Source organism: Schistocerca serialis, chromosome 1 (genome assembly GCF_023864345.2).
Source record: "Schistocerca serialis cubense isolate TAMUIC-IGC-003099 chromosome 1, iqSchSeri2.2, whole genome shotgun sequence".
NCBI lineage: Eukaryota > Metazoa > Arthropoda > Insecta > Orthoptera > Acrididae > Schistocerca > Schistocerca serialis.
Window position 1 is genome coordinate 391135743 of NC_064638.1, and position 23927 is coordinate 391159669.

Below are 23927 nucleotides of genomic sequence, written 5' to 3' on the forward strand. Positions count from 1 at the left end.
AGGACATTTTGTGTTTCTTTTATCCAGTTGATCTTTAACTTGCTTGCACTGGTAAAACAACCATGTTGTAGTGCCATAGTTTTGCATTACAAGCTATCGCTCTTTTATTGTAGTGATTCCTTGTCAGTCTGTGCACCTTTTGCAGTTTGAATATTCCTTCTGTGTGAGAGACTGTTCAGTCCTGTGGGTGGATGGTTTCTCTTAAGTACTTGAAGTGAGTGACCTGTGAGATTTTTGCGTATTGTGTTTTCAGTGGAAGTTTTCCATTTGATTTGGTGTCCATGTACTGAGTTTCTTCATAGGAAATTTGGAATCCAGTTTTACATGAGATTTAATGCAGTTTATCTAGCACTAGTTTGGCTACTTTTTTGTTAATATAGCCAGATCATCAGCAAAGCCTAGGCGTTTCACAGTGACTCTTTTTTTCCTTTCTGTTTTCCAATTTGAATATCTTTGGCATGCTTTCCCATTCTCTGATTATTTTTTCCAGCTCGTGATTTGTTCAGAGGTTCCCAGAAGTCTTCTACCACCTGGATCTGTTGTAGTCATTTGTTAGAGTGTGTGTGTTAATCAGTGTGTTTGCCTTGTTTTCTGATTTTATTGACAGTGTTGAGAGTCTTTCTGAAGGTGATATAAAATCGGTTACCGAATCTGTGGTTTATTTGGGTACTGCAAAACTTGTGCCAAATTGTTTAGGTCCTTTATTGATATGCACTGCAGATTGTCCCATATAGAACCTGTAATTCTCGAGAGTCAAAGTGGTTTTCATCTGTAAACTGGGTTTCTTGCCTTGGTATAATTTTGATGTTGAAAGTGCCCAGCATATTCATTAGGTGTTTGTTTCCCGTGTTTCAGTAAAGTGTTTACATCCAGTGTACTTACGAAAGATTTTGTGTCTTGTTAGAAGTGGTTTTGGGCGGATCTGATCCTTCTCTGCATGGATTGTCTGGTCCACCAGAATCCCATGATCAGAAGGGGAATCCAATTTATTGTCTAGGGCCTGGAATAATGGAATTCGTTCTTGTTTTTCTGCCCTGGTTGCTTTAAGTTGAAAAATGTTTTTGCGTAATCTCCAGTGGAGATCACAAGAGTGTGAGACTTGATTGTTGAGTTAAAGCCATATGTCGTAATACATGCACGTACTAAGTGAACAAACGGTGACCAAAAGCCTCTGGATGCCAGGTCAGACGCTGATGAGTTTTGTAATAGTATTTGGTCCACCTTGGGTATTTCATTTTCCCATTACCATATCTGGGAGGCTGTCCCCTATCCGCCACCCTAGAAGGTGCCCGAAGGGGGATCTACAGACCCACAAGGGATTTTATCTTTTACAAATAAACTTCAGCATCCATGTTACATGGTTTATTCTTTTATTAACAATTTTCACTTCCAGCAACTCACAATTGCACTGACTTGAACTTAGTTCTCTGTTTTAGCCAAACACTGGCCCACATATACATTCATGATTATCTGTAATCATTTTTATATTGTTACAATTCCAATTTTATGTAATTCGTAATGAAAATAAGTTTGTTCACTGATTATAAATAGCTGTGTAATGGAGACTCATTGTGCACTGTGTTGGTTAGCAAAAAGGTATATCATATATTTCAATTGCTGAATGTCTATCTGTTACATTACACAACATGCTTCTGCTCTTTATATAGTTTCTGCAACAAAAGTACATTTTCATGAAAGTCGGTAAATAATTTTAAAAATGCTCCCCCACCCCCACTACCTTAAAATGGGGAGAGAAGGTAGTTGACATACTAACCTTAATGTTACAATAAGCATAATCACAAATTTCTTTGCAGGCTGAAATATTAATACTGCATTTGTCATGAACAGATTTTCACCACCATATCAGCACTTAGACAAATTATTGGTAGGGTCCACAAAGAATATCGTGGCTGGTAGATGCGCAGACAGCAAGACACACGTGGGGAGATCGGTAGTGGTGGGATCTGCAGGCAGGCATCGTAGGGCAAATGCCGAGTGGTGGAGGGGAGGTGCCATTCTAAACTGAAACATACATTCAATTTATTATATGGGTGTGTGTGTGTGTGTGTGTGTGTGTGTGTGTGTGTGTGTGTGTGTGGGCGCGCGAATGTATACCTGTCCTTTTTCCCCCTAAAGTAAGTCTTTCCGCTCCCGGGATTGGAATGACTCCTTACCCTCTCCCTTAAAACCCACATCCTTTCGTCTTTCCCTCTCCTTCCCTCTTTCCTGACGAAGCAACCATTGGTTGCGAAAGCTAGAATTTTGTGTGTATGTGTGTGTTTGTTTGTGTTTCTATTGACCTGCCAGCGCTTTCGTATGGTAAGTCACATTCAAAAATATCTGTCACCTCTGCTTTGGTTAGTGTCTAAAAAGAATCCATCAAAAATGTAGCTATTTAACCATTTGTAACTTCAAGAAAAATCTTATGAGTGTCAAATTTTGAATAAAACCTACACATTTCTCTTGTGGTCTTCTTTGCCAAAACGTAGTGGAGTTTACACAGTCTCACCTCACTAGCATGTTGTGCAGATGCAATTGCAAGAGAATTCTGAAACAGCAGTTTATTAAGTGAGGAACTGAGGAAAAGTAAGTTTAGTACAAAAATAAACATGTAATGTCTTCACTTATGTTGTTCCAAAACACACAGCATTTCTCGTTTACCAGCTATCGATGGCCCTTAAAAATTACATTATTTCATCAAAAAAGTTTGCAGTTAGTGTAATATCACAGTAGATCACGAGTTTTGCATAAAAACTATACAACAAAATACTCTCATCTTTTCATGCTCTTTTGCCAAAATCTCATTTTGATATCTGAAACCATATATGAAATATAAGGAATGTTGTGGATATTTCACTTTGGCTTTATTGCTGGTGTGGCATGACTGCAAATGTGTATGGTATGTCAGATCAATTTCCTCAATATTTGTGACAGATAGAGACCTACACCCAAGCCTAAAGAGAAATTAAATATGTTAGCTGAATTTCATACACAGCAACATATTACATATTATTCACTAAACACAGCATCAAAGCAGCCCCTATTTTTCAATGCAACTTATTTTCAAATTTCATGCACTCCCTTACTTCCTTGTAAATATTGCAATAACTATGACCATTTATGAAATAATGGGCACATCATAATGAACTTCACATACAAAGCTGCAAGTAAAGCAGAAATGAATTTTTTTACCAAATATTGTCTGAAAAACCATTTGAGAAAGTTTGCAAGACATGAACCTCGATTCTGTCATCGCTGACTGACCAGAAGATGACAGTGTTGACCTCCCCTGCAGTACAAACAAATGAACTTGCCCTGCATGTGGACGAAAGTTAGCCCCTGCGTATCGTCCACTGTATCCTGCGCGATCTCTAAGGTATAACATGTTTGCATAAAACTAATTAGCTTATGCAACTTAGCTTATGCAACAGACATCCCATTATTTATGTACTTCTCAATGATTTGGAAATATTGTAACTAATCTTTATGTTTGGCTTCCTTTCTCTTTGATTTTTTCCAATATTTTGTATCCGCAGTGGTGGCTGATCAAATTAACGCACCACTTCTGGGACACAGGGATGCGAGCTTGATCTGGATCTAATCGGCCTCACAGATAAGCGATGAGGACTGGTGAACCAGCCAGCTTGGATGATGATGTTTTTAGGTGGTTTCTCACATCTCACTCGGTAGATATCAAGCTGGTACTCATATCCCATTGCAGATAGACACTACACAAATGTTTAGAAAACACTCTCTCATATGACACTTACTCCAGTCACAGACAGATAGGGTATACAGATTCCATCCAGACACACGCACGCTCGTGCGTGCATACTCCAGTGACCTTGATGAGACTAATTATTTATTATTGATTATTGCAAGCAGTTGCCTGGGCTGCTGAGGTGGGAAAGGATAGGCAAGGATGTAAGGAGGGGTGGTGGGAAACAGGGTTGAGCATAAAAAAGGGAAGGGTGAAAAGTGACACTTAGGTGGAGATGAAGAGGGAGATGGGGGCAGTAGAGGGAGGGGCAAGAGAGGGAGAGGGGAGGGAGAGGAAGAGGGGTGATAGAAGGCAGTACACAATCTAGACGGGGAAGGAGTGCTGTGGGAAGAAGAGAGAAGGGAAAAAGTAAGGTGAGGCATTGTGAGACAGGTTACCAGATACACTGGAAAGACAAAACCCACCTATGTATTTCAGAGAAACTTGTACTCCAAGGGAGTATCCAAATGGCCTGCATAGTGAAGCAGCTGTTGAAATCATTTGTGTTGTGGTGTGCAGCATGTTCAGCAGCAAGATACTCAGATTTGCTGCAGGTTGGTGGTGGTCATACATGCAAGTAGGCAGTTTGTTACTCATCATGGTCACATAGAATGCTCAACAGTAATTGCAGTATAGGTGATGTGTAACATGGTTGCTTTCACGTATGGTGCTCCCTGTTATTAGGTAGAAAATGCCTGTGACTGATCTGCAGTAGGTGGTGGTGCGTGAGTCTACGGAACACCTGGGCTGACCACAATGGAATGACCCCAGTGGTGCAGGATTGGAACAGGTGTGGACAAGAACAGTTTGTATGTTGGATAGGTGGCGGAACACTACTTTGAGTAATTTGGGTAGGCTACCTTTATCTCAGGGCATTATGAGAGTAATTGAAGCTCTGGTGGAGGATGTGGTTGAGCTTTTCAGGACCAGGGTAATACTGGATGATCAGAGGAGAACTGATTAGTGAATGGCTGACAGATTTACTAATGTCAGAGGAGGTGGTGGTGTGGGAGACCTGTTTATGGATGAGTGGATTGGATACAGTCTGTCAATAGCCTCTGGTAAGGTTATCGGTATATTTCAACAGCTCTAGCTTTCTACTCCAAATGTGGTGTGCACAGGTGGAAAACTGTAGGGAAAAGACTAGTACTGTGTAACTGAGCAATGGGATACAGTTTTTAAAACAATGAGCGTATACACTGAAAAGCCAAAAAAACTGTTACACCTGCCTAATATTGTGTAGGTCGCCTGCGAGCAAGCAGATGTGCTGCAACATGACGTGATGTGGACTCAACTAATGTCTGAAGTAGTGCTGGAGGGAATTGACTCCATGAATCCTGCAGTGCTGTCCGTAAATCCATAAGAGTACGAGGGGTTGGAGATCCCTTCTGAACAGCACATTGCAACGCGTCCCAGATGTTCAGTAATGTTCATGTCTGGGGAGTTTGGTGGCCAGTGAAGTGTTTAATTTCGGAAGAGTGCTCCTGGAGCCACTCATTAGCAATTCTTGGTGTGTGGGGTGTCGCATTGTTCAGCTGGAATTGCCCAAGACCATCGGAATGCACTCTGGACATAAGGATATGCAGATGATCAGACAGGTTCTTTACGTACATGTCGAGGGTGTATACGACACGGCACAGCCAGGAGATCCGGGAAAACACGGGGAATTTTTTTCATCCGGGAGAAAACTGGGAAAAACCTGGGAATTTTTCAGAGTTTTAGTTTTCTGTTACATTTTTGTAATTTTGACTGGTAAGAACCAATACTCTAACAAAGGATATTACTATATCCCACTACTGCAGAATAACACTTCAACAATAAAACATAAACGAGAGAGAAAACGAAAATAACTTAAACTGCAAAGGAAATGTGTCATATACATTAACGACACACAGTGATCATGCAAGGGTGTGCCAACAGCAAAATGTGTCAAAGGCTTTAGGAGGACTATGCAATGCTTCATAACAGCAAATTGCCTCCGATGAGTGTGAAGTCACAACTGTTTACATTAGATTCGTTTTAGCATTTACAAACGGGTTGATGTGCATGCGCAGTTGAGTCACGTTTCAGCAGTAGATTCTCCCACTTCTGGCTACAGGAATGTGGCTGTTGGCTGTGCAAGCAGTCGCAGCAAGCAGGTAGATGCTACCGGGAAAAGGGGGCGCCAAATTCATATTCTTGAGGGGAAAAAAGCGCGTTCCACAAACCGCTTAGCATCCAGCGCACGTTGGTCTATCGATTATTCATATGATTTTGAAACGCATTCCTGTTGGTTTTTAAACATTTTTTAACACAGCCGGCCGAGCGGTTCTAGGTGCTTCAGTCTGGAACCACGTGACCGCTACAGTCGCAGGTTCAAATCCTGCCTGGGGCATGGATGTGTGTGATAGCCTTAGGTTACTTAGGTTTAAGTAATTCTAAGTTCTAGGGGACTGATGACCTCAGATGTTAAGTCCCATAGTGCTCAGAGCCATTTGAACCATTTTGAACACATTTTAAGTTGATTTCTGAATGAATAATAAGTTGATTTTTGAATGCGTGCATAATGTACATGATGTGTCTGTCAGGAGAATCCTCGTCGCATCTAGAAATAAACTTTCCGCAGACAAAAGGGGACGGGGCTATACGAGCTGAGTGGAGTAAAGCCGAACGGATGAATGTCAATCGGCGTCTGATTATGTGGTTGATTGGGTTTGCGAATGATCAGCGTTGTTATAATTAGTAGCAACATTCATAGATTCAGACTACCAGAATGGAAATAAACGACTAACAGGAATAACAGGTGAGAAAGATTACATATCTTCTCCGTGTATCCAAGAAAACGAAATTTTGACAGAAAATTTTTGGCCAGATCGCTTCACTAGTAAGAACCAGTGGTAAAGTCCCCGGCTAGCAGCCGCTTAAGTTCTATTCTGGAAGTAATGCGGAAAATGTGTTGTACGAACATGTAACAATACCTAACCGGAGAATAATCGTGGGATAACTAAACCTGTGATTCTGGCAGGGTTAGTGAAGTTAATCGACGAACAAATTTTGACAATGGCAGGAATAACTACAGAATTGGTGATGACAAGATTATTTGTTAGAATGAGGAAGGAGAAGAAACGGGGACGTCACACAAATTATGGAAGAATAAGACAATTCCAAATTTATATAAAAATTTCGATCTCATGCTTGAGAAACTGGTGGATGTGAATGAAATGTGAACTATTTCCTAACATAAAGCTTTTTACTTTATAGTAGGCCTAATAGGCATTTTATATTGATACTTAGTGAATTATATTCTGTCGTGTTATAAAAATGACCATTTGTGCCAAAACACTCTCGTTTATTTGGTGTGTGTTACAAAATTGCTGCAGTATTAGAAAGGCCTATTTTGTTTTATCTAGCAGACAGTGACAAAATAGACATAGTCCGATTGAGAAACCACACCAGTCTTCAGTATTATTTTTATTAACAACTTTTTCAGTATTAGATAACAACATTTCGATTTTTCATGTAGCAAAACGTTGGACGAACTTTGATGAGGTAATAGATTCTTTCGCAGAAAGGAAAGTATGCCATGTAAAGCCGTAGCAAGAGTAGAGAGGAGAAAATGCTAGGAGCTAAGGATTGAAGAAATATGTACTTTCTTATTTGTCTCTTGTCTTCATTGGTTTTATGTATCCTATATTTAATTTTACGCCACAGAAAACAGCAAGTTATTAGCTAATAGGCAATAAAGAGTGCATATTTTCTTAAGAGTTCTTGTTCTCCCGATTACAAATAATCCCACTCACTATTAATTTCGATTTTTTTTGCTGTCAAACCGGCTGACTGGGAGCAGGAGAGGCACTACCGGACATCATTCTAATCTCCACTGTCGTGAATTTAGTTCGATGGCATCCATTACAAAATATACATGTTTCAATATCACAAAGCGAAATACAGTGATGTGCGATGGAAGAATGCTGTCTGAAGAGGCGTGGCACTGCGCTTTGGCACACTTAAGACCAAACAACATGTCTTACATTTCCTCGAACACATATGTTTTATGTTTCAGACTTTTCAGGAAGATGTGCGCTACAAGATGAACATATTTTTGAAAATTCAGATCCTTCCCCCCCCCCCCCCCCCCCCCCCCTATTGATCCAGTTAGCAAATATCGTAGATCCGGGGCTGATGCGCAGAGCATTCAGAGTTATAGTGGGTAGTCTCCATGTGACCCATGTTTACATTTAGTGATTTTGCTGTTTTTCCTTCATTTCTTCATTTACTCTCATGTCAAATGAAAACAAAGCGGATATCTGTGGCTGGGTGCTATCAAGTGAATTAAAATACATTCACATAATTACGGAAGGCTAAAATATGTTATTAGTTTCAGATTTTATTTTATTTCCACCTTTCAAGCATTAATCGCCTTGTAGAACAATGAAGTTATTTTTGTCTGTTTGCTGAAGAAATTTGACTTTTATTAGCCTTTTCGGCAGAGGCAGTCAATGTATTTGAAACAAAATGTTTAATTCCACAGTACTGGCTAGTTTCAACTGTTCGCTGCATTTGAAGTGCACGTTTTCATCTTCTAGCTCGTATGGCATTATGCCATAATAAAGAACCAAACATGATACAATACAATACTGGTGCTCCAAGAAAATTTACATCCTGAAGACGACACTGAAAATCTTAGTATCAGGTCGCGGTCTACTTCACTGGGAATCTAGGTATACGAGTGCGCACTTTTAAGTATGCATTTTAAATGTGCACATTTTAGTATGGTTTATGAAATTCCGATGCTCTTGAAGTATCCTCTGATGTCTTGTTTCTTTTATGATGTATGATCTTTCAATGTTTTACACGTACGTACATACAGGCTTCCTGCGTCATGCTAGCTGCACAAGCGTGGTGTCGCCTGTTATGTGCGCTCTCTGGCAACTGCTGAAACGAACATATTTCTAACAGGTCGCGGAAAAATATTGCGAATGGTGGTTTGAAAAGCGTTACTTTCAAAGTAAATATCCTTTTACGTAAGTTGAAACATGTGCAAGAATGTACCATGAATTTCTTAAATTACAGAGCATTTGACTCTCATTTAAGAATCAACTCTTTGATGACGAGCTATTTAAAAGAATTTCAAACCCTGAAGATCAGACATTTATGTCATTATTAAAAATTTTACTGGCACATTTGTGTGGTATATCTTAAAGTGTAACACGCGCTAAAAAGATCAACATTATATGCGAAAGCTTAGCTTCTCTTGTAGCTTATTAATGAGACCAGTATTATATGTGGAAGCTTTGCTTTTCTTGTAGCAGCACTATATATATATATTAATTTAAACTATTAACTTTCTCTGTTTGTCTGTTCATGCTACTTAACAGTGACATTGCTGTTGGCTGATTACATCACGTGTCCCATGTTCTGAATATCCGCTGACATCGGCAGCAAGATCACGTGAGATGAGCTATGACTGGCTTACAAAAGTACATCGCAATCTCGATTTCAATGATTTGGATAGTAACATGCGGTGTTTGGTTGAGTTCCAATGTATACTTTTGTAATACGAAAATATGCAGCATACATGTTGCTGCACTTAAAAGATGTTTCCAAAACGATTCTTTTTTCCTTGAGTTTCGTTTTCTAAGGTTCCGGGAAATTCAATGCCCATATATAAACCCATAACCATTCAAAGGACTGATAAGTTTTACAGGAAAAATATAGTGTCACTTAACACGGAAAAAGTGTGTTTTCACCCGGGAGAAAGTGTATTTTTAACCGGGAAATCAGGTAATTTTTTTCCTTGCCCGCATATACACCCTGATGTCACATGTTAGGAACGTATGTAGATGTATCAGGGCCCCATATCACTCCAAATGCACATGCCCCACACTGTTACGGAGCCTCCACCAGCATAAACAGTCCCCTGCTGACATGCAGGGTCCATGGATTGATGAGGTTGTCTCCATACCTGTACACATCCATCTGCTCGAAACATTAGAAACAAGACTCATCCCACCAGGCAACATGTTTCCAGTCACCAACAGTCCAGTGTCGGTGTTGACGGGCCCAGGTGAGGCGTAAAGCTTCGTGTCATGCAGTCATCGGGGGTGCACAATTGGGCCTTCAGCTCTGAAAGCCCATATCAATGGTGTTTAGTTGAATGGCTCGCACACTGACAATTGGGTATGGCCCATCATTGAAATCTGCAGCAATTTGCAGAAGTGTTGTACTTCTGTCATGTTGAACAATTCTCTTCAGTCGTCGTTGGTCCCATTCTTACAGGATCGTTTTCGGGCTGCAGCAATGTCAAATATTTGATTTTTTACTGTATTCCTGATATTCACGGTACACTTGTGAAATGGTCATAGGGGAAAATCCCCACTTCATCTCTACCTCGGAAATGCTATGTCCCATCTCTCATGTGCCGACTGTGACACCATGTTAAAACTTACTTAAATCTTGATAACCTGCCATAGTACCAACAGTAACCAATCTAACAACTGCACCAGACACTTGTTGTCTTATATGGGCATTGTCAACCACAGTGCCATATTCTGCCTGTTTACATATCTCTATATGTGAATACGGAAGCTTATACCAGTTTCTGTGGAGCTTTAGTGTATATGGGAGAAGTGGTAATGAGCTCCCTCTCCAACCATTCTGATTTGAATTTTAGTGGTCTACCTACCTACAGCAAGTCAGTCCCCTAGATAGGTCACAAGTTGTTTCTTCCCTCAGTCCTCGTGTATTGATTGAATGTTCAAATATCTTGATGTATGTGGGACACTATTAATCTTCTAACACTGAGTGGCCTCGGATAATGAAGTTCATTTGTAAGCGAAAAGTATGTTGTTATACAGGGATCCCAAAAAGAATGACCCAATTTTAACTTTTAATAATATTGAGACAAATATCACTAGGTAACTGAAGCAGCACTAGATATAATTGGCATTGTCTAGAGTTTCAGAAAAAATCTGCTAGATGTCGCTACGAGTGCTGACCTGGAATGTGCAGCCAGACTCGCACAAAATGGCGTCTGCGCAACAGAAGGCATATTGTGTTATTGAATTTAGTCGTAGTCAATCAGTGATCGCAGTTCAGCAGGCGTTTCATATTCGATTTCGTGCTAAACCACCATCACTAAAGAACATTTGACAGTGATATAAACAGTTTGAAGAAACAGGGTGCCTGTGTGAAGACAAAAGTCCTGGCTGTCCACGCATTCCTGAGCATAGAGTGGAACAAATCTGTCGAGAATTTGAGTGGAACCCCCACAAGTCTATGCATCGTGCTAGCTGAGAACTTGTGTTTCCACGCATGACAGTGTGGTGTGTGATACGGTGTCATTTAGCCCTGAAGCCATACCAATTACAACTGGTACAAGCTCTTCGAGATACTGGTAAAGTGAAGTGAGTGGACTTCAGCAATACTAGTCTAGAGGACATGGAAGATGACACTTTTATGTCATGGTTGATATGATGAGGCAACTTTCCATATTAGCAGTAAGGTTCACCACATAATGTGCGTATATGGGGGCTTGAAAATCCTCTTGAAACAATTGAACACGAATGTGATTCACCAAAAGTAAATGTTTTTTGTGCTGTTCCGCATAGCAAGGTTTATGGACCCTACGTTTTTGAGGAAGAAACCGTAACAGGACAATCATATCTTGCAATGCTATGGAACTGGTTATTCCCACAACTTGACTCTGACGATTTCGTCTATCGGCAAGATGGAGCACCACCACAGTGGCACAACAATGTGCGCAGTTTCCTCAATGCCAACATGCCTCAGCATTGGATAAGACATACAGAACTTTGAGACCAGGCTGTACACTCTTGGCCTCCTAGGTCCCCTGACTTAACACCATGTGATTACTTCCTGTGGGGATATGTTAAACAATGTGTTTACATTCCTCCCTTACCTAGTGACATTGATGAACTAAAAACCATTATATCAGCTGCTGTAGCTTCAGTGACAGAAGACACCTTATGCTCAGTTTGCGATGAATTCGGCTATCGGCTAGATGTCATCCGTGCAGCCAACGGAGGACATATTGAACATTTATGATGTATTTTTATAAACTTCTGTCTTTTCTGAGTAATTTAGTATGCAATTTATTGGTGTTAAGCCCTTCTTCCTAATAACCTAATAAATAATTCTATTTAAAATTGAGTCTTTTTTTTTCCGACACCGTGTATTAAAACATTCTCAGCTTTTTTAAAAGGCATTCAGTATTAGAAAGTGTCATTACTAACGCAAATTAACTTATTAGGATCTTAAAATGGGACTTCTGCTGTCAGTGAATGAATAGCACACTGGAAAATGTAACAAGAAGTCTTTATTTTGGTATACAAATTTCTGATAGAATGTAAATAATTTATTCGTAAAAGTAACAACTCACATGGTATCAAAAGCATTTAGTCATTGACTGGCATGCAAGAAGACTGAAAACTTTGCCAGCTTTTAGACTAATCGTTTTTCAAGTTAGAGCGCACCTGCCCCAGCCCCCTACCCCTATACCCCTGACCACCCTACCCCCACACACACCTGTACAGCTGATTTGTGACTGCTGAATACACAATGCTGAGACTGCAGTTCAGCAGGTAGACTGGGGTTAGGGGTTGTATCATTTGGAGTGGGTGAAGGGAGAAACACATATTATAAGAATGCGACATGCAGGAATTGTTGAGTTTGTGCTGTGCATGGTGACAGTAATGATGACACAAGGGAGAGGATTTGGAAGAGGTGACAAAACAGGGGAAGGGAATCCTGTGAGGAAACAGATGTGAATGCAGGGCCTGTGAGGAAGCAGATGTGAATGCAGGGGATTAGTAGGATTGAGGCCAGGAGGATTTCGAGAACGAAAGATGTGTTACAGTTATAACTCTCATCTATGTACTTTCGAAAAGTTGGCGCATGAGGAAGGACCCAGATGGCACAGGTTGTGAAACTCTAGGAAGATTCCAGATGGTGCAGTTTGTGAAACAGCCATTGAACCTAACATGTTGTGCTCAACAGTGTGTTCTACCACTAGGGACTCAAGTCTGCTGCGGCCATTCATTCTGGTGGACTGTCAGGTAGTGGTCATGCCCCCCATGAAATGCTGTGCAGAAATTGCAATGGAACTGGTATATAACACGACTGATTCCACAGGTGGCCCTGCCTTTGATTATCTGGGATGGAATAAACTTATGATGGGGTTGGATTAAGATGTGCTGAGGAGGTGAATCAGACAGTCTTGCGTCTGGGTATTCCGCAAGGCTAGGGGGTGGATTTAGCTTATAGGTGGGTGACGGGATGCCACTTTAGGAGGAGTGAGTAGGAGGTCCATCATTTCTGGGCACCATGATTGAATGTCAAAAGTCCCAGTGAAGAACATTGTTTAATTCCTCCAGTCCGGATGATACTCAGTGATGTAGGGCATGATCCTTTGCAACTGGTTCTAGGGAGTGATAAGGATATGGTGTGGGAAATTTGTTTTTGGACGAGATTTGTGGGACAGTGCCTTTAGTATATTGAGCATGGTTATTCTCAACATGGCAGATGTGCCATCCATGAGTGAAAGGCTTATATTTTGGTGTGGAAGGGATGGCATCTATCAAAATGCATGTGCTGTTAATGGTTAGTGGGCTTCATATACACAGAGATCTGGATGGAGCCATTTGAGAGGTGAAGGTCAATCTCCAGGATGATTGCACATTGGACTGAGAAGGGGTAGGAGTGTGGGTGTTGAAGCTGTGAAGGAATGAGGATAGGGTGATTTGATCCAGGGTGCAGATCATGAAAATATCAATGAACCGGAAACAAAGGGCTTTGGAAGGCAAGGAAGGTTTCCTCTAATGGTCCATAAAATGATTGGCATTAGAGGCATGTTCTGCAGGTGCCCACAGGTGTGCCACTGATTGGTTTATGTATCTTTCCCCCAAAGGAGATGTAGTTATGTGTGTAGATGTAATTAATTAGATGTGTAAGGTATGAGATGGTGGGTTTGGAGTGTCATCAACAGTGACAAGTAGGGATTCAGGTGATAATTGGGTGGGGATTTTCTAAAGTTGGTGAAAGAAGTGGTTTGTACCTTTTGATATGAGAGGCCAGGCTGTGGGCGAGCGGGATGTCCAGGATCGTAGGGTTTATGGATCTTGGGAAGCGTATAGGTGGTTTATGGGTGGGGATGTTGGTGGGGATGGGGGGGGGGGGGTTGCTCTTTGGATGAGGAGGGGAGAGATTCAGCAGGAGAGACTCTGGGATGAGCCTCAGGATTTGATTGGGGATTGGATATGTTCACTGTGGCTGGGCTAATAGGTGGAGACAGTTGACAGATACCTCTGGTAAGGCAATCACTGCAGTTCAATGTGACAGTGGTGCGGTGCTTTTGTCTGCTAGGAGGATGGTTAGATCAGGGTCTATCTTGAGGTTGCAGATGGTTAGATGATTGCCTGGCTTGAGGTTGCAGGTGGCAGTTCTTTCTTCCAGTGAGAAGTGTCCGCTCCTGCTCTAATAGTCAGTATCACTGTCTCTAGATCTTGGGGTTCTTGGTTTGGTTCCCATCCATTTGGAGATTGTCTCTGAAGTGGTGCCAAGTAACACTTGCACCAGGCGACCGAACATTGTCAGATGGTATCTCCCAACAAGTAATGCCAAACCATCGTTTCATTTCATTGAGAAGTTTGTGTTCAAAGGGAGAAACCTGGGGAAGGATGGTGAAGCCAAATTTAAGGTAAGGAATTCCTGGGATGTAGCCAGGGATGGGTAGGTGGAGATGGATGGGTCACAGTTGGATGGTGACATGTTCTGAGAGAGAAAAGGTTTGTTGTTGGGATTAGTTTGAATTTGGTCCCAGGAATTGGTAGTAAAGAAATGTTCACTGTAGATATCAGAAGGAGAGTAGGTTTTTGACAAATCCAGCATGATTTGAACTTTGATTTGGGGCAGAAGGTGAGGCCTTTGTGCAGGACTGGAACTTCTGTACTATTGAGGCATTTGGTGTATAGTTTGACAACAGTATTTTGGGTTTGTTTAGTTTTGGGTTTAATGGGATGTTGGAAGGTAGTTTGGTGTGATAGGGCAGACAGGAACTGGGTGCTATTAAGAGGTTGAGGAGGTGGTTCACTGTGGGTGTTGATGAGTAGTGGTGCTTTGAGGTGGGAACAGGTCATTGAAACATTTGATAGTTTTTGGAGGTGATGTCTGGAGTGCTCTTTTGGTTGTTGGAGAGCAAGGATTTCAGTTTGGGAGATATTGCTTAGTAGTTTGGTTGCACTGTAAGAGAATGCACAGGTAGAAGAGATGGTTCAATAATGCCTGTGCTATGGAGATTTGTTTCTGTAGTATCAAGGTTGTGAGGGATAGATACAGGCAGAAGCTAAATACAGGGTGTACATAAAGTCCAGGAACACTTTCAGTTATTTATTGCACAAGCACTAAAGATTGTACAGATGTCATATATATTGCATTTTGAAGAGAAACTCAGAAAGTTTTTTTTACAAACATTCAATATGGGAACCATGAGTGACCCAGCAGACGACAATACAGTAATCGAATTCTTGCCATACCCGTCATAACATGGCATCGTCGACTGTGGCAGTCACTTCCTGTATTCTCTCCCAGAGCTGTTCTACATCATGTGGTAGAGGCTCGGTACATACACCAGATCTTTAATGTGTCCCCACAGAAAAAAGTCACATGAAGTGAGATCTGGTGATCAGGGAGGCCATTTCATGAAACAGCTATCCTTTCTGTAGCACAGCCAATCCGTCGATGCGGCAGCTCCGTGTGCAGATACCAACAAACTTCACGGTGAAAGTGTGGTGGAGCCCCATCCTGCTGAAAGACGAACAGAGAATCCGATTGCATTTTAGGCATCCGCCATTGCTGCAACATGTCCAAGTAGAAACATCCAGTGACAGTGCTCTCAGCAAGAAGAATGGCCCGTACAATTTTCATTGTGACAATGCATAAAAAAATTTACCTTTGGGGAAACATGCTCAAATTCAAAGCATTCATGTGGATGCTTTGTACCCCAGATTCGGCAATTATGCCTGTTCACTTGAATGGTTTCATAGACAGTTTCTGTCACAGGACTTTCCACACTGTCATTGGAGCAATTTAGAGTTCACAGGATGCACGACGCACCGATTTCTTTGGACTCCTTATGAATGTCTCTCGTATGCACTCCACATTCGTTTCACTCACACTGGGACGTGTGCTTCTCTTTGCTGGGCACAAGCAACCCGTCATAACAAATTTATTGTGTCAGTGGTAAATGGCCTTCCTTGTTGGTGGCTTCTTACCATACTTCGTTCTAAACATCTGTTGAACTGCTGTAGCACACTTGTTTTTTTCGAACTCCAACACACAGAAAGCTCGCTCCGCACCTGAACTCGTCATGTTTGCAACTAGCACTGACTATCAGGAAATTACCAAACTATGGCGGTATACATGGAAAAAAAAAACTTTCAAAATGACATATGCGTGATATCTGTACACTGTTTGGTTCTTGTGCAGTAAATAATTGAAAGTGTTCCCAGACTTTATGTACACCCTGTATTTTAAGGTCTTTGTGAAAAGGAAGTTGGCATCCAGAGAAAAGGGAATTTTTGTGGTTAGGCTGAGGGGGGGGGGGGTGTCCATAGTTTAAGCAGCAAGTAAGAAACCAATTGTGGGACTGGGTTTCAGCTAGCGAGATAAGTATACTGCCCTGAACTGATACAGATCGTTGGAGAAGGGATCCATTTGGGATGGGATGTCATGAGGAGAGGGGGGGGGGGGGGGGGGGGGGGGGGGGGAATGTACGCGGTGTCAATGAGTGGTGGGTAACACTGGGGAATATTGGAGGAAAAATGGGTGGAGTTTGATTAACAGAAAAAAAAAGTGAAATGTTAAATAGATTCAGGAAAGGAACAAATGAAAGCAATAGATGGTTGTAAAGAGAACTGTGGATATTATGTTGCAAATTTGGGAAATGGTGATGCAGGAAGAAATTGTGCTGTGGGCTGTAGGATAGTTCTATGATGTGAGAATATTCATTCACCCATCAGCCATCTCTGTGGGAAAGTATGTGATAGATGTAAAATGATGACCGGAACATTGTGTAGATGAGGAGTGGATCGATTTGGAAGAGAAATGTAGTAATTTGCTCTTGGATAATGTTTAGTTGTAATTTGGCAAACAGGTAATTGAGGTGATGGTGTGTGCTGCATTTGAAGCAATTGCCACCAGTGCTAAAGGATGCTGCGGAAATCACCATAAAAAACTAATTACTTTAAAAGTGATATTGTTGGCATTAAAATGCATTTTTTATTTAATCGTCAACTTTTGTTATTTCAAGTAAATAGATTATTGGGAAGTTGTTATCAGGCACTGTTACAGGCATGCAACTTCAGATTTTTTTCCTTTTTTTCCCTTCAGGTGTGGAACAGAATTTAAAGATGTGGACCGAAATGAAGCAGGGAACAGAATTTGGCCAAAAATGTTGTGTACGTGCAAAAATTGATATGAATTCTGTCATTGGTTGTATGCGTGATCCAACAATTTACAGGTGCAAAAATGAGCCACATCCCAAAACTGGAACCAAGTACAAGTAAGGAGTGCTTATATAATGATGTGGAAAATGTAATTTCAATTATTTTCTGTACTGTAGAATAATGTAATGTGACTTGCTTATTTGCAGGGTTTACCCAACATATGATTTTGCCTGTCCCATTGTAGACAGTATTGAAGGTGTTACACACTGTCTAAGAACAACTGAGTACCATGATCGTGATGAACAATTTTATTGGTTTATAGATGTTCTTGGCTTGCGGAAACCATACATATGGGAATACAGTAGACTTAATATGACAAACACAGTTCTATCTAAGAGGAAACTTGCTTGGTTTGTTGAAAGGGGACTGGTTGATGGATGGTAAGTTCCAGCCATTTTAAGAATATTTTCAAGTCACTGACCTATATCAAAGGTAACAAACAGTTTTGTGATGTGCATTTTCTGTAGTACCGTAGATACTGTCATAAAATAGACATACTCAACACACAATTTTAGGTACCTGTCAAACTTCATGGGCTCACATAATGACTCGGCTTGTGGACCATAAAACTGGGAAATTGAAACTGAAGGATGACATTCAAATCAATGGTTCTTTCTTAACATGTCTTTGTCAGTGCGAGCAGAGGTGTTGTAGGTTCACATTAATCTGAGAGTTGTGTTGTCGTTAGCACAGGTATTAGTTACGATGAATTTCGTTTGAAAAAAACATGTATATATGCTCTGATGGTGCAGGTAGAATGCCTCACTTAAAGAGATGTGTACAAAATTAATTTAATAAGAACTACATACTATTGTCATTATGCTTCCCCCACTGCTCTCTCTCCCAAGTGACAATTTACAACAGAAAATAATACCATAATACAGAAATGGGTGTATATAGACAAACGTGTTAAGATGTTGATTCATTTGTCTCCCCATACTCTCAAGTGATGTAAGTAAGGAACAGAAGTTGCTGGACTTAAGAGTTTGAGAAGCTCAGTATTATGTTCCTTTCAGTTCTGCAAAATGTACAAATTGTGCTAAATTTATGTTTGCCCACTAATAAAGGAGTAGGAGTTGGCCCAAAATTACACCACATGGGTAGTTCTGTTTTCTTCCCAAGCCACTGCCACTTTCTGTCCTTCATGCGCTGTTCAAATTATTCAGCATCACTTTTTACTTGTTTTTTTAACTGTATGATTCATAGCAGTCGTTTCTAATAACATTCATTTCAAAAATTTAAGCTTTTCCAGGAAAAATTATTGAGTTGTTATGTTAAGAATAAATAGATGAAGAGTTATACAAAGGAACATGCTGAGTTATTTGTGGAATGAAATGATTCCCCTACACTGAAACTTTTAGGCTATAAGCCTCTTTGTTGTTGTGTGCTGTTCAGAAATGCACAGAACATTTGTCTCTTCAGAGTACAGCTAATTTTCTAAACATACATGAACCTCATCTATCAGTGGAGAGTCCAGATTGGGTTATCTACAACATTAAGGAAAGGATTGCTACTCAGTATGGAGGTGACATGTTGAGTTGCAGACAGGCACAACAAAAAGACTGTTACACGTTTAGCTTTCAGCCTAAGCCTTCTTCAAAAAAGAAAACATACACACATTCTGACGAGCAAGCACACCTCGCACACAAATGAGCAGTTGGAGTTGCTGGAGATAGCAGTCATGTGTGGGAGGTATGCTTGCTTTGTGTGTGTGTGTGTGTGTGTGTGTGTGTGTGTGTGTGTGTGTCTCTTCTCTTTACAGAAGAAGACTATGGCCGGAAGCTATATGTGTAACTGTCTTTTCGTTGTACCTCTCTGCTACTCATTGTGTCATCTTTATGGTGAATAGCTATCTGTTCTTTTCCTAATATTGCTGGAATCTCATCTACTGTGTTCAATCAATTCACTGATAAACAAATTAGACTGTTCTAGAAAATGTTGGACACAATATTTTGGTCTGTTTCATTTTTTCAAAGCTGCCTGTCTGTGACATGCTGCACCCCTCCCCCACAATTCTCTCTCTCTCTCTCTCTCTCTCTCTCTCTCTCTCTCTCAGCCATACCATCCCCCCTTCTCTTCTTTTTCGATTTTCCCTGTTGCTACACGACACACAACCGAAGTATTAGACTTATCTGCAGCCAACAGCAATAAGTTCTTTTCTTTGTCACATAGCTGACAGTTACAATAATTTACTGTTGGTCTTGGCATAGTGGAACCTGCAGAAAGCTCAATTGTTTGTGTACATGCTGTTGCTGCTCCTATTTCACGTATTTTATTGTTATAATCTGTCATAATGCAGGCTGTTTCCTGCCTCGTACTGAGGGCTTCTAAGGCTACTCATCAAAATCTCTGCATAAGGCCCATATGTTCCATATAATCTTGCTAGTTTAGCTTTTAATTTCACTAAATATGTGACCTAACTTACAACTAGCTTTTCTTGTAACAATTGCCTTATAGCCCTCCTGGCAGATCTTGCTTCCAAACATGCATTAATGCTATCTGTATGAGTCTGCTGTCCCCTAAAGAAACTACCTTAGGCTCTTCTCCTATTCCAAGTAACAAGTCATTCAGTTCCTTGGTTGAATTACTGGTATGTTTGCATGCACATTTTTATCTTTGCTTTTTACTTGTTGCTATTTTCCAGTTCCTTTCCAAAATTAATCTATAAAGTGCAGAATACACATTTTCTAGTTCAGCCTGGAGGGCACCAATCTTTCTTCACTGTTCAAAACTTCATATATTTTTCCAGCACAATCTGTACTCCATGGGGAAACCTCATCAAGTGTGGTTCTTAATCTTGTGTTCATATTAATTTTTTTAATATCTTGCTGTACGTGGACTGATATCAGCAGATGAATTTCTGGTTTTTTATGTTTTTGTTTGTAGTATTATTGTAGGTTTGTTGTGACATAACATGGTTGTCACTGCTTGATATATGGGTTATTTACGAGATTATGAGTGAAAGATATATTCATTTGTTTTGGAATATATACACTTTGCACTTTAAAAATACAAACTTATGAGTCATCTTTCGGGCATGCATCCAGGACAAAAGTTTTCAGTGTGCTTGTAGCTTGTGAAAGATGGTGGCAGATGGACATCTAAAAGCATAAATTGGTAGCTGTGAATCTAATGCTTTTTCTTCAAATACCTTCATAAATAAACTATCTACCTTTGGTGAGAGAGAGCTATCCATGCCAATAGCATCAATCTGTTCATAATATTGATTATCAGATGAAAAGAAAATGGAAGTTAAGCATGCTTAAACAATGCTGTTATAGCGTCTTCAAACTTGCAGCTCTTCCGGGATGAGTGAAAGATTATCTGATTTTACGAAAGAGAGTATTTGTAAAATTCCTTTTCAGTGTGCAAAAAGTACATAGGACAAGGATGCATGCCTGAAAAATGATGAGATATTCTATCCATTGTGGGAACTTCAAGAAACATATTACTGTAACTTTATTTTCCAGGGATGACCCAAGGTTTCCAACAGTTAGAGGCATCTTGCGTCATGGTATGACAGTAGAAGGACTCAAGCAATTTATTGTGGCCCAAGGCTCATCCCGATCTGTCGTACTTATGGAGTGGGATAAAATATGGGCTATTAATAAAAAGGTGAGTTTTAAACAAGCAAGAACATTTATTATTGGTGGTGTTATCCCTCAGGAAAGAAAAAGAAAGGAAGGGCCATATGTCATACACCAAGAGTTTAGCTGGCAGTAACAAATGTGTGGTAAAAGAAATATTACACATGCACTGGAGAAAAATTGCACTTGACAGTTCGCGTTACATCAAGTTACATTGGCTCTACTGTAATAGCAATGTTGCAACAGCAGCCTCTATACACGTAGCAGACGATATGGATTTCCGTTCCACCTTGTAAATATAAGCTAATGAGCAATAACAATTTTGATTTTTCAGTTGCTACCACAATGTGACAGGAAAGAAACAACTACATAATACTGTAGATACAAGTATAACAAAGCACACACTTTCCATAATGGAGCGAAGGAAATACAGGAAATAAGCATTTGATAGTGACCAGTATCTTGAAAGCAATAGATTATGTAGTTTGCAAAAGTAAATAATAACTGAGATAGCAACTTCTCACTCTAGGTTTTATTATGACAGTGATGCAACAAATAACCATTATTCATAGCTATATATGATGGTAGTATCTGTTCCCGAAAGAACAGTTACCGTGGATGACCATGCAGCTTTGCTAGAAATGAAATGATAATTAAACATTTTCAACATGTCCCCAATGAAGTACATCAACGTCTGTTTGCAGCTAGGGTGTCCATTTAATTATCATTTCATTATTCATAGCTTTTTACTCACCAATTTACGGCGACAGTGGTGCAATTATGTCCAGTTCCCCATTGTAACTGTTGTCAGAATCAGCGCCAAAATTATCCTCATTGTCATCACCAGAAAGGCAAATCATCAGCTGTTCATGGTCACTAATGATACTTTCATTTTCCGTGCTGCTCAAGTAAAGTTTTCATCATGCTCGACCTTTTTCCACCATGAGGCATCCACAGTCACAAGAGCTTGTAGGTGTCACAGACTTATTTTCTTCAACAAGCTAATATAGCAGAAGCTTTGTCATGCTCGTATCCACAGCAATATTTCGCGCCTGTAACCGTTCCATTGTAGCTTCTTTGCAGTCGTTTGTGGTTGGGCCTTTGGTCAGTATCACTGAATGATATGGAGCATTGTCTACTAGAATTGTTGTAGGGACAGAAAACTGTTTTAAAAGATTTCTGAACCACTCAACAAATGATGTGTGGTCCATGTCTTCACAGTAATCACCTGTTATTTTGGACCGAAGAACTAAACGTGCAACAGGAACAAAACCACTGTAAGAACCTGCGTCAACCACAATCAGTCTTGCTCCTCTTCCCATCAGCTGATGATCACTGTTGCTTGGCGTGTCATCCGTCCAACATTCATTGACAGCTTTCGTGGCATTAACTCGCATTTTGTCTAGCCACATTGTGGAATGAATGTCCTCCCCCACAAATTTGTGAAAGAATATGTTTAAAGTCATTGCATTATATGCCATTTCTAACAGGACTTTGCATCCATCTAGCACTTTGTAACAGAAACTGATACTTTTCAGCCCAATTTTTAGTTACATTTTCCCACCCTTGAAAAGTTCACTTTCTTTTTAATGACACTAGCAGCTTAGCTACGGTAGAATAGTCTTTCCTGCTGTAGATAGCATAAATATGCCTGCAGATATCATCAGTCTGGAAAGAATCTATGTTTGTGGCAGGGTGAGGCTGATTTTCGTTTCCAGGTGTTGCTAAGAATACATTATCTGATCCACATACCTTGTAATCATTACGGATGACGTCTACATCTCTCAACTTTTGCAGCAACACTCCCTTACTACTGTTATTGCACTAATTCCAAGAGTTTTTGATGTGGATTCTACTACTTCATCTGCAGGAACTGACGGCTGTCCATGACTAATTACCTATCCTTTCTCCTGCTTTTAAAACTCAACAGCTCTCCACAGTAACTCCAGTGCCTGGCTATTTAGTGGCACATCTTGATGCAAAGGATTGTCACTAGGTGAACAAACTCTTTTCTGTGGCATGTTTTACATATCAAAAACGTGGTAGAAACCAACCACAATGCAATTGTGTCTGTACAAAAAAATTTATTGATCCAAAACATACAATCTATTAAAATTCTTTTAAGTACTTACCTTGAGCAGTGATACACTTCTTCTGGCTATTGCCCATGCCTGTTACACTTTCTGGAAGGTGGTGACTGGGATTTCATTTAGAGTATGTGTTGCTGCCTTTTGGATATCCTCAATGGTATTAAAAGGGCACCCCTTCATCTTGGTTTTGATGCACAGAAAAAGGAAGAAATCTGATGGTGCCATGTTGGGATTGTAGGGCCGCTGTGACATTGTTGCTAAGTTGCACTTCCCTAGGATCTCCTGAATCAACAGAGCATTGTAGCACAGCACGTTGTCCTGACGCAGTGTCTGTGTTGAAGTGGGCATATGTATCGGCCGGGTGATACGATCTGCTATTCTTTTTAACAGTCCAAGGTGGTAAGCTGTGTTCAGTCATTCCTCACGGTATGAACTCCAAATGGATCAAGTCTTTTGCACCGAAGCAGGTGACTAGCATAGTTTTCATTTTTGATTTGCTCATTCTTACTTTCTTGGGCCTGGGAGACATTGATGTGTGCCACTCTCAGCTTTGAGGCTTCGTTTCTGGGTCGTACACAGGAGCCCATGTCTCATCTCTGGTGATGACGTCATCTAAAAAATAAGAGTCTCTTTTTCAACCATTCTACAAGTTCTTTCACGATCTGCATGGGTGGCATATTTGTCATTTTGATACTGAACTGCAGCAGCATGCCTCTACAGATGCTTGTAGTTGTTTAGAGTTTCATCAATAAAATAGGGACCGATGACGCACTTCTTGAAAAGTGCCTACTACACGTTGACAGACCAAGGTCATTGCTTATCCACTTCCCTCAACCATTGTGGAGTTTCAGTTGACAGTTGGTGCGTATTGTGAAGATTTATTGCCCACAGTTTTTAAACAATGCTTCATCCACAAACAGCTGTCATCAAAAGGGTAGGTGGGATTATATACATTGGAATGTGGTACTAGCAGAACACTCGTTTAGCT

At 40.5% G+C, this 23927-nt stretch overlaps 1 protein-coding gene across 1 annotated transcript in view; it reads left to right on the top strand.

The window, feature by feature from the left end:
- LOC126471404 (bifunctional glutamate/proline--tRNA ligase) overlaps window positions 1-23927 on the top strand; it is a 252116-nt gene that overhangs the window by 80838 nt on the left and 147351 nt on the right. The window contains exons 7-9 of the mRNA XM_050099536.1: window positions 17147-17318; window positions 17409-17642; window positions 20733-20877. Coding sequence (XP_049955493.1) covers window positions 17147-17318; window positions 17409-17642; window positions 20733-20877 — 551 coding nt within the window. The remainder of the gene's footprint in view (window positions 1-17146; window positions 17319-17408; window positions 17643-20732; window positions 20878-23927) is intronic.